At 34.3% G+C, this 14,421-nt stretch overlaps 1 protein-coding gene across 1 annotated transcript in view; it reads left to right on the plus strand.

Annotated features, from left to right (window-relative positions):
* Window positions 1-13,533, plus strand: part of LOC149807743 (uncharacterized) — a 145,845-nt gene extending 132,312 nt beyond the window's left edge. Inside the window, exons 29-33 of the mRNA XM_089969957.1 lie at window positions 2,151-2,282; window positions 4,409-4,537; window positions 9,588-9,733; window positions 11,139-11,274; window positions 12,985-13,533. Coding sequence (XP_089826083.1) covers window positions 2,151-2,282; window positions 4,409-4,537; window positions 9,588-9,733; window positions 11,139-11,274; window positions 12,985-13,044 — 603 coding nt within the window. The 3' untranslated portion in view covers window positions 13,045-13,533. The remainder of the gene's footprint in view (window positions 1-2,150; window positions 2,283-4,408; window positions 4,538-9,587; window positions 9,734-11,138; window positions 11,275-12,984) is intronic.
* The last annotated feature ends 888 nt before the right edge of the window (window positions 13,534-14,421 follow it).

The following is a 14,421-nucleotide window of genomic DNA, read 5'->3' on the forward strand; positions in this document are numbered from 1 at the left end:
ATGGCATAATATCTAATGTATTCAGCATAATTATGAGTGATAAATTAGTACATTTAAATTTTCATAATGTTCATTCTTGATATTAGTATATGTTTTAAAAGTCTCTCTTAAGCAAGCGCAATTTTCTTGAGATAACACCCATTACCTCACCGGCGTTACAAATCATTGAGAATATAACTGTGGTAACTTCTACCGATTAGTTGTGCGAAAGGTATTAACTAGCTTTTGCAGACTGACTATGGGAATAGAGTCTACTCAGAATACGAATTTGACTAAATTCTGAAATTCGTTTGATGGCATTATTGTCCTCCGTTGATCGGTACATCATTGATAAAAGGTGTATTCGTAAATGATGTGCAATTGTTGTGATATTGTGCATTTTGTCATTAGCTGCCTAAATATGAGTAAAAATTGCTTAGAATATTCGTCATTACAGTAACTTTTACTATGCTCTCCGTACGATGAAGGAGGACCGCTCCGGTGGCCTAGTGGCTAGAGCGTACGCTTCGGATGCGGGAGGTAATGGGTTCGATCCCCGGCCGAGTCATATCAAAAACAATAAATGGTACTAACAGCTGCCTCGCTTGGCGCTCAGCATTAAGATGTTAGTGTTAGGACTAGTCGGCCTGGTGACAGGATAATGTGACTGGGTGGGAAATCATGCTACAAGTCTGCGGCATGATGCCCCAGTGCAAGACATCACTATAAACTGCCACAATGCAGACATCGTAGCGATATGACTCAAAAATTGTTAAAAGCTACGTTCAAAATCCAAATCACGATGAAGGACTCCATCTGTCTCTGAGTTCTTTTCTGTGTTCGTTTTAGTTTGGGAACAGTAATTTCAATTCCAGAATGCCCTCATTTACTATGGCACTCTTTTGTGGATAGCTGTTACTTGGGGTAAAAAAAAGAATGGCTCTGACCTTTAAGCCACTGCCATATGTATGGAGGTAGTATATAATGTTACTAAGGTACGTCTCGTGACATTGCACATCACAATGCATCCCGTCCGTGGCGACGCTCATTTTCCCTTCACAACTATTGAAGTACTTGACTTCAAACTAAATTTGGCATAATGTTGTACTTTCAAGCTTAATTTAGTTCCGCCCATTTTCATCAAATGTAAAAACACTATGACCATATTTTAATTTTCAATTTACACGAAAAGGTTATCGTATTAACAGGTACATATATATATATATATATATATATATATATATATATATATATATATATATATATATATATATATATATATATATATATATATATATATATATTCAGGGTAAGATGAAAAGTTCAATGATCAAATTGTAATATTCAAATATCAAGGGCACACGCCGCGGAGTAAAGGTTCCTCGTTTTCACACAATGACTGAAACTCTGATCTATATATAAAGTCCAAATCTTCTGAAGGGAATCTACTTGTGACAAGTGTATTTTGAGTGGGTCATATGTTTATCATCGAGTGCACTTTATCTCACAGACACAAAATCGTCTTCGTCAAATCATTAATTCAATATTATATACCTAAATTATAATTTATACAAAGTAGACAATTTATAATGAAGGACACCATGCTGATGCTGGGATGCAAATATTAGTACCAAACACGGGAAAAGGCCGTTGTTAGAATGATCCTATAGCAAATTACGCTGTACATTTACAAATCTTTATGCATGGCTTGCTATTTAATATAAATAGGAAGCAAAGGCTGTATATGTCCCAAGCTCAAGTAAAATATATCATTTAACGCTAGTGCTCTATCTTTTGAGTTGTACCAACTTCATAAGTTATCGGCCCTTGCTGCTGGGAAGGAACTCGTTCCTCTTAGAATGAACAGGTTGCGATCAAGGTAATTGCGATCGGTCAGACAATGTAGTCAAGAGTTAGATTTACTCTGCTAGTTATTATAGAAGACACTGTTTAAAACCGGAAAGGTGTCGAATCTGTAGTTCATGATACATGAATTAGTGTTTCAGCTTAACGAATTTCCAAAGTATAACGATCTGGTGCGAAAATCTAATACTTTGGTATTGTGTCCTATGTGTTCTTTATATTCAACTGCTAAGTACCACTCATTATATTCCAGTGCACCATAGTTATCGTAAGCATTAAGAATGCGACATGTTATACACTTTCTTCAGGCATGCAAAAAGAACGATGTCTTCATTATCACCCAAACCCCTCTGGAGAACACCAAAGTCGATTTCTGGAGAATGGTTTATCAGTTCGATGTCCGTTCGATCGTCATGATGAATACGCTGTCTCAAATGAAGGTAAGACTATATAACGAAATAACGACCCTGCATGGAAGAATACATTTCCCCCGTAGGTTTGCAAACAAATAGTAGCAGATCATCTTTGTACACCAAGAAAAGTATCGTATATAATACTAACATTAGTATTTACACTCTGTACTTGGATAGATGTCTTTTTATAGGTACACATTCATTGCAACAAGACACTGCTTAGATGTACAGGACACACATATTCTGAAAACGGAATCTTCGGCATGTCAGCTGAAGGCATGCAGCCATGCGTGTTTTTTGTTGTTGTTGTTTTACTGTAAACGAGATAGCAAGACAACAACGAATAACCTACGCCTTAAGAGTAAAAACACTAATGAATAAGGACTTTTAGTTTTAAATATATTTGATGCACAGTCCTATACATTACTGTTATCTAAAAAGCATCAAATTCGTCCACCAAATCACTGAACATATTATATGTGATATTCCTTTGAAATTCGTGTTAAATAGCTACTTTGTCAGTGATCCGTATAATCAGGTACCACATGCAACCACTTCATACTTGTAGAGGGACTCTCGTAGCGACCAGAAAATATAGCATTAAAGGGACGTTAACGGTCGTCTGGACTATCCAACAAATTTATCACCAAAATTAAAAAATGTTTCGTTATAATTTTGTCGAAAACATATCGTTCTAAAAGCAATTTGTTTCTTCAGTTCAACGTCACTATATTTAATCAGACAGCTCCCGTGGCCTACGTGGTTAGATCATCTGCCTCGGATGTTTCAGGTTGCGGGTTCGAATCTGGCCGAGTCATGTCAAAGACCTATACAATTGGTACTAGCAGTAGCCAGCTTGGAGTTTAGCATTAACAAAGATCTTTTATGACTGGTGGTGTCAATATAATGGGATTGGATGAGACATGATGCCTCATGTCTACGGCATGATGCCCCAGCGCTAGACACCACTATAAACTGCCACACTGCAGCCATAGTAGCGATATGGCTAAAACTGTTAACGTTAGGTTAAAAATCTAAATCGCAGACACAATATTGAACCAACTAGAAACTCTCGTTTGTCTTATTCAAGAGGTGCTTGGCTTGCATTCGATCAGCTATTGACCGTAATATTCATGGCGAATAAGATCACACATTATAGATTTTCTTTCCTTGGAATAAATATTGTTCACGACTCCTATGTCAGCAGTCATATAAAACATTTTCCACAATATTTAGTTTCCCTTGCTCTACTAGCCAGCGACTTCGGGGTATTGTCTTGGTCAACAATTAAAAGGAAAGATCATGCATGTTTCTATTTTGACTTCTTGCCTTCTGCATTTTTTTCTCCAGTTGGCGATCGAATTAATAAGAGTAAAATAGATCGTACATAATATATAATCCACTGGTAATAACTGATAGAAGGATTTACATAATGGTAACTTTCATTAAATAGAAAGCGTATTTTAATCTGATGGCCTGTGTTTGTGAAAAATGACATCTTTGACAAAATGAAAATATGAACTCTATCTTTGCTATCTGTTGTTAGAAATTTTAATTATATATAAGGCAAGACGATTACTTTTAATATTACTGAACATTGAATGCAGATTGTGACAGATTTAGACACTGGTTAACACCAGATATTAGGAGGATTTTAATATTTGTCCACACGCGCCCTGGAACAAATCATTTCTCGTTGAATATATAATGTGTTGAAACGTAAAGTTGCATAAAAACATAATATATCTCGTACTAAATCAGAAGATTTAAACAGAAAAGCTTTTTTTATCTTAAATTATTTATATTTAGGAATAACAAGGTAAATTCGGCAGTGTAATTACACTTCCGTTTGTGGTGCAATTAAGTGGCATTTCAAATATTTTTCAATTTTAGGAATAACTGTATTCCTAATGTTATAGTTTAGATCTGTGATGTATGCAGCTCTACTTTCCCTAGTAGTCAGATATTGGGAGGCATATTACCTTATGTTAGCAAAGTAAAAAGTAGCACGAAAATATAGGTTTTATATTTCAATAACGACGGTCAGATTGTATACCGTTATAATATGCATAATGAAATGAAAATCTATTATAGCAGAACAATTATCTAATGCATGATTCAGTGATCACTTCTGACGATATAACATTTTCTAGGATGTGGAGCGTTATTGGCCGGAGGATGAAGAGGAGTTAGAGATACCGCCTTTTCGAATCACACTGGAGAGTAAATCCGCAGATGACATTAGCACCAACTACATCTTCTCGCTTAGATACCGAGAACATGTGAGTAGTTATATGAACAATGAATGGCTTGAAATTGTAGTGCGACAGTGATATTACGCTATGATAAATAAGCTCATTAATTGCGATTGAATCCTTAACAATCAATCGTTAAGCATAATCACTTCCAGAAATAAGTCTTGCTTTCAAAATCTGTATACGCTGGTAAATTTAAAATAGTCACAAATATAACCTTTTGTTGACACCCATTAGTAAAGAAAGAATTATAGAACCTAGGCTCTTGCTATTATCGTCGATTGCTTTAATATCACTAGTATGATCAATGGTAAATATACAATTCAAAGCAATTCGAAAATCGGGCATGGATCTTTTTTTAATTTGTTTGGTATCCGCTTATTTTACAATGATCAAGGATAGGTCATTGGCTATTGTTGAAAGAATCAATGTCTAGAATATTGAAGTGTCATATGTACGTCGAGGTATTTGTGTTTGAAGTCGACACATATCTCCTTTTGAAGGCGTACATCGCTATTAAGGCAGTTTCTGGAACAAAGCTGATCAATATCGGAAATGTATAGTTCACTGATGCGCACTGACAGCTAACACTTGAAATCAGATACTAAGTTCAGAACTTATTTTAATCTGTTGAAGCTTATTTAAACTGATCTTTAGAATACTCGCTGATGGGGTCTTATGTTTTGTTGTGTACCATTTTATTTTGTACCTAATTTAATTATTTGCCCAAACACAACGAATCGCCAAGAACAGTGAGTATTCAATCTAATTGAAATAGCAATGAACAATATGTGGGTGGATTTGTACATGGGTTAACGCAGGCACCATGTATTTGCACCGTAATATTTTCTGATTTTCATACCTTTATTGGATGAAATTTTTCCAACGAGGTTGTTTGTGAAATGGAAGCAAATTTAAGTAAACGTAAGTCAAATTCTGGAAAACATATTCAAAAGAATTTCACAGTCTAACGTCAAAACAGTATCGATGCCTGCTTACCGTCACATTCAAAATAAGAAGGAAATCATACCTTTGTTTCCTGTCAAAGGGCATCAAACGTGATATAATATCATATAAACTGGCTGATGCTGGAGGAACGTATAGCATGCTTGTGACACTCTTTGCATCATACTACGTTGAGAATGAACTGCTTATTTACGATTTATCTGATATCACAATGTAATGAAGACAAACAAAACACTCTCATCCGTTTCATGCTACACATCTGGATGGATCTCTGTACATCTTCATAGTATGGAACCTCAGAGACATGGTACACGTGGGAGCGAATTGATTTACACAGTTTGTGTCTTTAGCAACTTATAAAATATGCATGTAATGCTGACTAAGAAAACACTCGAGTGAAAATAAAATAAAACGAATTGAATTAGTTGTGCCATTCAGATTCAATAATGTTATAATGTAATAGAAAAGTGGATTAGAAACATTAAGGCTATATAATATATATATATATATATATATATATATATATATATATATATATATATATATATATATATATATATATATATATTAGTAATAAAAGAATATAAATTTTGCGATCACGCCTTCATTACTTTCTGCAAACACATATTACAATGACTTGTTTAGCCAAACTTTAATACGGCAAGTTATGCTAAACCTGATTACGCCTTGTTGAACCTAACAAACAGGAGAGACAAAAGTTGATATTACTGCCGCAAAAAAGACGAAGGCCAGACCTACAAATGAAAAAAATTTAATATAAATGTGTGCAATAATGTAATAAACATATAGCTATCGATAATTAACATTGATAAGGTAGTTGCATCAGCAAAACTGGACTGCAGTATTATCTGGATCTGTATCACCGTCGTGGTGCTGAATCCCTTGTCGAGTACGACCCAGCGACTTTGTTGATGACCATAGTCTTCAAGTTGCCTAATTCACGATTACTCAAACCAGCTACACAAGAGCATACAACGAGGCAGAGATAGCAACGTGTAATTTTTTCATCTTCATCTGCGCAGTAGTCATGACTGGACTTTCTGTTGGTGTGGTATCATGTTAATTCCTTGTCTAATAACTTAAGAACATTAGAGATATCTCATGAGAATTAAGAGTTCAAAAGTTAAAACTAGTTAGTTGTTTACTTCCATTGCGTGCTAATTCAGGTGCAATGCAATAATATTCTGAGTCAAGTCTGAGGTGTATCATAGAGACAGTTCTGAACATTTCAAAGACATTACATAGCATCACTGTGTTCTTATAAACGTCATGTGTGACTGTTGCAGTGTTGTTTTTGTACACGGCTACATTTAAATTTGTTGTCATCACTTGAATATTATATGCTGTTATCAGTGTACTTTCACTGTCCGTGAATATCGGATGATTGCTGTTATTTGTAATAATTGGCCAGAATACGAACTGCATTATTCTGGATATTTTAGACAAGATGGTCAACAGTTACCGTTCCTTTGTTTACCTTCCCATACCTAATTTAGACTTGAGCAGTTAATTCCCTTGGATTAAACACAAATGTTAAATTAATTTAATTCCCTTATCTCCAATCTTTACTAAAACAACAGAAGAGTGAGAGAGCAGGGAATTATGTAGGTTGACTTGATGCTGTAAGCATTACTGGTTTGGGCATTTCTAGAGTTTAGCTTTAGTTTTACAAAAAAAAAACTGTAGGACACTTTCCTGTTGTTTGTCTGTCATTTGAACCCAATGAAACAGTTTTGGTCCCATTGGTACGGTTCCAATGTTTCTAGAGTGGACATTGGAGTTTTTTATTAAGTTCGAAATTTATTGACAATTATAGAAGCTGTGTATTCAGCAACCTGTGTGTGTTTAAAGCAGTGACTGTTATACTGTAATGAATAATGAACAATTGTTGACTGATAAGTGCACAGTTTGTATCAACGTTAAAAGTGTACATGTACGAACTCCCGAATTAGTGGGAGAACAAACCCTAGTCAAGTGGCTATGGATAAATTGATAAAGCTTACAATTCGTGCATATAGATTGTCAATAGGTCGGTTAGTTGTGACGTCTACATTGATGGAGTAATGTATGCTTTAAGACGAAATCGACTAAAAGTGACAGTAAAGAACGGAGTTTACTGATACTGAGAGTCCCGAGTATCAAGAGGATCTTAACTGCCGCCACACAGGGAAATAAAGAAAAAACCTGCCTCAACGAAGAATGAAAGAAAACTGAAGTTAAGACAGAAAGAACTTGAACTGAAAATAGAACTTCGGAAATTGAAATTCGAATGAACCGAGTTATGAATATAACATGTATTATAAATGAAGCGTTTGAAATTTGAGTTAGAGTAAACAATCAGGAATATGCGACGGAGAATACGTTTACAATTTCATTGCACGATTAGCGTAAGCTTGAAATAGCATGAAAAATTGTTCCTGAAAGTCCTTCCACAAGATCAGGAATAGTGGAGTTCAGTTATTGAGGTTTCAGACGATTGTACTCACATTAATACACAGCAACAAGGGCAGAAGAATATTTTTTGTAACGGTATAACAATGATGTTTGATGACATTGACGTTTGATATTTCATGACATTGAAGGTGGCGAACGTAAGGCAATGACTGCAATGGGAAAGCTCAAATGGTTTGCCCACAGGTGATAAAAGAACCGTTCTAAAACATTGCAGTAAATATTGTGGAGCCGTTATCTAGAACGAATTCTGGCCTCTGGTACATAGTGCCGTTGGCTGATGATACTACGATGTACACTGAAGATTTGTGGCTAAAGCACAAGTCACGTTGTTTAGCCGAGTTGGTTCTCCGGTGGTCATATTAACAGATAAAGGGATCAACATCGCTAGCAGAAAATAAATCTGATAAAACCTATTGCATTCCAAAAACTGTTGCAATTTAATTTGAAAACTATAACCTGTTTACTTGGTAAAGTTTAAATATGTACTACGTGAAGAATAATACATTGAGTTCATCAAGTCTATCTTGTTTATTATATTTATAGAGAATGGATCTTTTAAATAACATAAGTTGTCAGTCCGAACAATGAAAACATCAGCATTGTTAGATATTAATGGAATGTTGATTTCAAATTATTTAACTTAATAGCACGTGCATTACAATATACGCGATTGCATAAACTAGTGCTGGGTTGATGCTAATCTATCAGATTCTTTCAATATAAATTATTTATCTAGTGAATACTTATTGCCATATACACTAATTGTAAAATATAATTTCTTTGCCAAACATATATACGTATGTATGTATTTTGATATTCCATACTGTCGATTTAGTAATCCATAATGGAACTAGTATAATTATATGATATTAGGTATATCCTTGTAGGAAAACAAAGCATTGTGTGAAAGAGACCGTTGCCTACTTTCTTGGTGTTTTATTTGTGGTGTTTCGTCTGTGTTTATGGTTAAATTCGCTAGCTCAGTTAGCAGTAATCTATATGTCGCGGGTTCCATACACAAAAATAAGAGTCTAGGTCGGATTCCTCTGTGTTCTTTGCTTGGGAAATGTATTTATCTTCCAACGTATGATACCGGTGTAGATAATAATGTTTGAAAAGCTCCAATCATTCTAAAATATGCAAGGTCACATGTCTTAAAGTAGCATCTTAACTACTTGTGTAGTTCATAGTTTACGGATTTATTATTATTATCATATTATGTTTTGTTCACCATATTACTCTGGCCAACCTTATTATTTTTACAGATAAATATTGACAGGTTTAAAATATTTATGCTCCACTTTGATGTTTTAAAATGTACTAAAATGGTTTTATATACTATATATCTTTTGTGTTTTTGATTCACTGCAGTAATGTAATTGGGCTCTTAAATGAGCCCGATCTCTTCTGTTATGTGCTCGTAAACATGGAGATTAACAGTCGGAAACTGTAATGCAGAGTAGTTATATCGAGGCTTATTGTCGTTTAAGGGGTTATATCAAAGGAATAAGGAAAATAAATACATTCAAAAACGATACCCTTGATCAGCTAGAAACACTTTAAAGTAAATGATGATATGACGCAGGAAATACTATCGCTTTATCTTGTACAAGGGAATCATTTTAAATATTTCCAGCTTTGCAAGGTGCAGTTGAGCAGAGCAATGTACTGGAACGATGATGAACCAGTGCCCAAGTCACCGTCGGCAATGTTGAAGCAGATCAATCTGATACAGAACATGCAACAGGAAACAGGCAACAAGCCTATAATTGTCCATTGCATGTAAGATACGTTTACGATATAACTTAACTTGGCTTGCACACTACAAAGAGTTACAAATATCCCGTTGACAGTTGCATATAGAGGTTGAGTCTTCCCTATGTATTGTCCATGCCAGACCGAATTAATTATTAAGTAAGGTGCAAGTTCAAAAGCATTTCCTTATTTGTTTCAGTTATTTGCTTTGGTGTCAACTGGATAAATCTTCTTGCCAGTTAGTGTCAGAAGTGAATGCCTTTGACAAACATGCGCACATCTTTTTGTAGCGCGATAGATGGTTTCGAGAGTAGTCATATTACCTGGGTTTTGTTCGTAAGAATAGTATTAAATCACTGAAAGCGGAATTCGTCAACAGAGAATAAAAAAAGATGACCAAATTAGAACGTTATAAATGTGTGAGCAAAAAATGAATGTCATCTACATTTCAAAATGCTCTCAATGTTATCCATTATTTATACGGTACACCACAACCCATTCATCACCACCACTCAAATCAATATGTTAATGAGGAAAGTAAGAACATCTACCATCTAAAACATACAACTGCAAAGGCAATTTACTTTAATGACTTGAATATTACTATAGAAATCTTATTTTGAAAATGAAATACAATATCTATTTTTGCACCCAAAATTACTAATTTCGAAACTAAGAGATATCATCGGCTTCTGCAAACACTCAACGAGGAATCAAAAAATGACATCGACTACCCAAAATCACTATGTACTATGCAGAACTTGAACGTTAAATAACTGCTACCAATGTATTATTGAAACGTTATAGCTCTCATGTTGTGGATTATTCTATTTGCAATTCACCCAAAAAATACATAAACATATTGCATATAAAGAAAAACAATACTCAACCTAACTGGTGTAAGGCAGGTCTAATGAGCTGCCTGCCTTGAATCAATTATAAGTATGTACATGTTCAGCCAATAAATGACCTGATGGAGAAGGAAAATAATCGATACTATGTTTCTCATGTGTATTGAAATTGGACATGCACGCTGGACCTGCTTACGGGATTGTGGTAAATATGACATCAATACAATTCTTTATCAAACGCTTAAAAATAAATAAAATCATTGAGATAATACGTTGTACCAAATAAACTATGTGGGTTACACAGAAACCACCTTGATATTCAGTTTGTCACCCATTGATGTGTCACTGTTTGTGATAATACATTCGACTACATTGCTCTCCACCTTCCATCTATAAGGTACATTAATTGGTTTTGCAACATTTTCCTCATCCAATAATATTTACAAAAATGAGCGCACAATTGTTTCCAGTAGGAGGTTGAACTATTCGACTAGTACTTTTTTATTATTATACCATAATTTTAATTTGAACAATTTGAAACAAGAATCGTCCATTAATTAATATAAATGTAACCCGTACAGGAATGGAGCCGAGAGAAGCGGATTGTTTTGTGTTGTTACTGCCCTGATAGAAAGGATGATGGCTGAACAAGATGTTGCTATTGAGCAAATTATAAAACAAATGCGCAGCAGACGGCCTCAAGTCATTCCTAGCGTGGTGAGAAAACTTTAAAAGAAAAAGGGATTGCATGAGTGATAAACAATTTTCTTAGCAGGTCGCTGGACAAAGAAGTGACAAAGTGTCCTAACAGGGTGCGACCTAATATATATATGTGTGTGTGTGTGTGTGTGTGTGTTAGCTCCACTGCAGAGAACTGATTAGTTTTATTGACCCCACTTAAACTTCTCAACTCCTTGATTTCAGATATCTGAAATTGCATCCGATGTTTGCACAATTTAGAACCGAATATTACAATGTGCAGTTACGGGTTAGAGTCCTTTAAGATGAATTAATTTTATGTTCGGAAACAAATTAACATATAATACAGCACGAACAATAACACTCCTATTCGGAATTGTATGATGTATCTTAACTTTTGTCAGTGATGAAGTGACCATTTTAAACCATACGTACGCACACATATATTTAATACGCTGACAAATGTATGGATGAGTTTTGATCGGTTGTACTCCTAATTTAAAATAGCATTTATACTCGTGAAGTTACGTTTACTTTTTATGTCTTAAAGAAACTGTTTATAATGAAATAAATCTATAACTCAGCACGAATATTGCTTGAATGTTTACATCAGCTAGGGAAAGAGGCAGTGGAGAATAAGGAGAACTTTTCATTTGTCAGCATTAGAGAGGGAGATGGGATTGAAGATCAAAGGGTGAAAGGAGGGTGAAAGAATTGGTCATCTAGTGCAACTCATTCATGATTATATTTAAACCTATCGGTCATGAAGATGATCGTGGTGACGATAAATATAATATCCGTGTCATTTGTTGTCACATGCGCTTGGAATGCAACAGACAATCAAATACGAAAATATATAATGGTATATTTTCTAACTTAATAACGTGGTAATTTTTTTAAAGCTGTATTCAGCGTCTGATTTTGAAAATATGTGCATTACGAGGTCACTGAAAAGTATATTTGCAATCAATATATTTTTTAAGAATTCGTATAATTATCAGGTTTATTTTGAGTATACCTCTGGATAATTTGTCTGGAAAAACATTGCTGCCTCAACGTGATTGGCGTCTCTTAGGATGAAATTTTGAATTTTCTGAACAACAAAACAATCTACCGAATGCAGTGTACAAAGCATACTTTCAATTTAATTTAGTGCACAGGAATACACCAAAGTACACCAGCGAACAAATTAAACATAGAACGTGGAAGTATGTAATATGACATATGTCAACTTAAAGAATAATATTAGATACCTCTATAATAAATTCTGATGAAAAAACAATAAATCGAGCTTACATGAAGGACGACTTTGTAAAATATTGTAGCAAATTAATCATAAGTCAGACATCGCAAAAAGACTGAAATAGTAATTATAATTTAGTGATTTTCAAACAAAGTAGAGTGCAGTGGTGAATGAGAAATGTAGTTTGCTACAGAGATATATTACACTTAATGGGATGCATTCAATTTTCATGAAGACAACCTAGAAGTATTCTAAATCCATAGTCATATACTTAAAGCAAAATAAGCTAGGTAGACTTAGAGTAAGGTTATTATAAAAAAGCGTAGTCCGAAACGATTTCAAGATACCTCAAATTCCAAATATAAAAAATGCCGGACACATAATTTGTTTATAGTAACCAGTATTACACAGTTATGGAGTTTTGCAATTTTGATTCTATATAAATGGCCAGACCTAATCTTTTAATTCTATTTTTATAACTACAGGTTCAATTCAAGTTCTGCTATGATGCCATTAAGACCTACTTGGAGCAGTACGACAGCTAATCCAACTTCGCAAGACCTTGAATTTCTGCTCATGTTATCTTCTCGTAACAGTCTGCTTTTTCAGATTAGACTGCTGACCCATATAATTTTTATATGTTGCAAGAACTATTTTGTTGACTGTATACTTTTAAATTGGTCCCAGAAAATTAAGTGTCTTTGTATTAATTGCTATTTCTTCCACATTTTTTATGTTCTCGCTTATGTGAATAAGATCATATATTTAGCTACACTGAAAGAAGTGGAGGGGTTGAATGTATGGTCAGGTAAAAGAGTTTCCTAAATTGATACACTAAGTCGAAATAGAAAATGTACTACTTTCAATCACACATGGATTAAAATCAGATTGCTTTCCTTGAAAATGAGAACTAACTATATTACTAGTTCAGTAACCTTCACATTCTTAAGCAATCTCAAATTTCTGAAAAACATTTATGATATTCTGGACTTAACTTACATATTGTACATGAATAAAATTATATTTGCATATTGTATATTGCTGTTATTGAATTAAGCCTTACGTTACCTTAGGCATTTTAATGTTTATGATATATTGTTCATTATAAAATATACCATTTGTATTAGTTTAATATACTTATACATAATTGGCTCATACATAAAATATGTGTTTTACATACGTTGTGTAGGAACGTAGCTTGTCTAGAGAATGTGTATTGTTACCCACACTACAGACGTTCAGTATAATTTGTAGCCAAGTGACACAGCACTAAATGATATGCAACATATGTGTGTTTTTTGTAGCAGAACTTAGCGAGGTCATCCACTAATTAGTATGTCCTTCATTGGTGCAGATTAATCGATGCATCGTGTCTTCTTCCACAACCTTTTCTTCCGGTGTTCGTCTACTTCAACGTTTCTGGAATGTTTAATACTTTTGTTACATATGTGATTTAATTGCATTTGTTTATGATAGACACATGCTGAATGCAAGGTAGAGTGAAAGCAAGACTGCGAGCGTTCATTTCAAATAAATCAGTTATAGTAATATGTTGAGTTACAAATGCAGATTCATCCTTTATATTTGTGGGTCAATAAATGTTTAAGTTTATGAAGACATTATATAAAGGATAAATGTCATCATATTCCCTAGCTTCTTCATCTTTACATGTAACATCTTTGTCAACTTATTGTTTGTTAACAAAAGGACACTAGTTACCGTTTAAGACTGGTACAAATAAGTATGGTACGTCTGCTGCAATGACTGTCGATAACATTTAATCAAGATGGCAAGAATGTTTCCATTCACAAGGACATTGAAGAGCATTTCATTGTCCTGTATTATTTCAAGCAAAAATGGTTATCGAGCATAACCCTTTATATTTTTGCAAAGTACGCAAACCTGTGAACTGTGTATGCTTT

The sequence above is a fragment of the Sinohyriopsis cumingii genome, chromosome 1 (assembly GCF_028554795.1).
Source record: "Sinohyriopsis cumingii isolate HCF-2022 chromosome 1, ASM2855479v2, whole genome shotgun sequence".
In the NCBI taxonomy this organism is placed as follows: Eukaryota; Metazoa; Mollusca; class Bivalvia; order Unionida; family Unionidae; genus Sinohyriopsis; species Sinohyriopsis cumingii.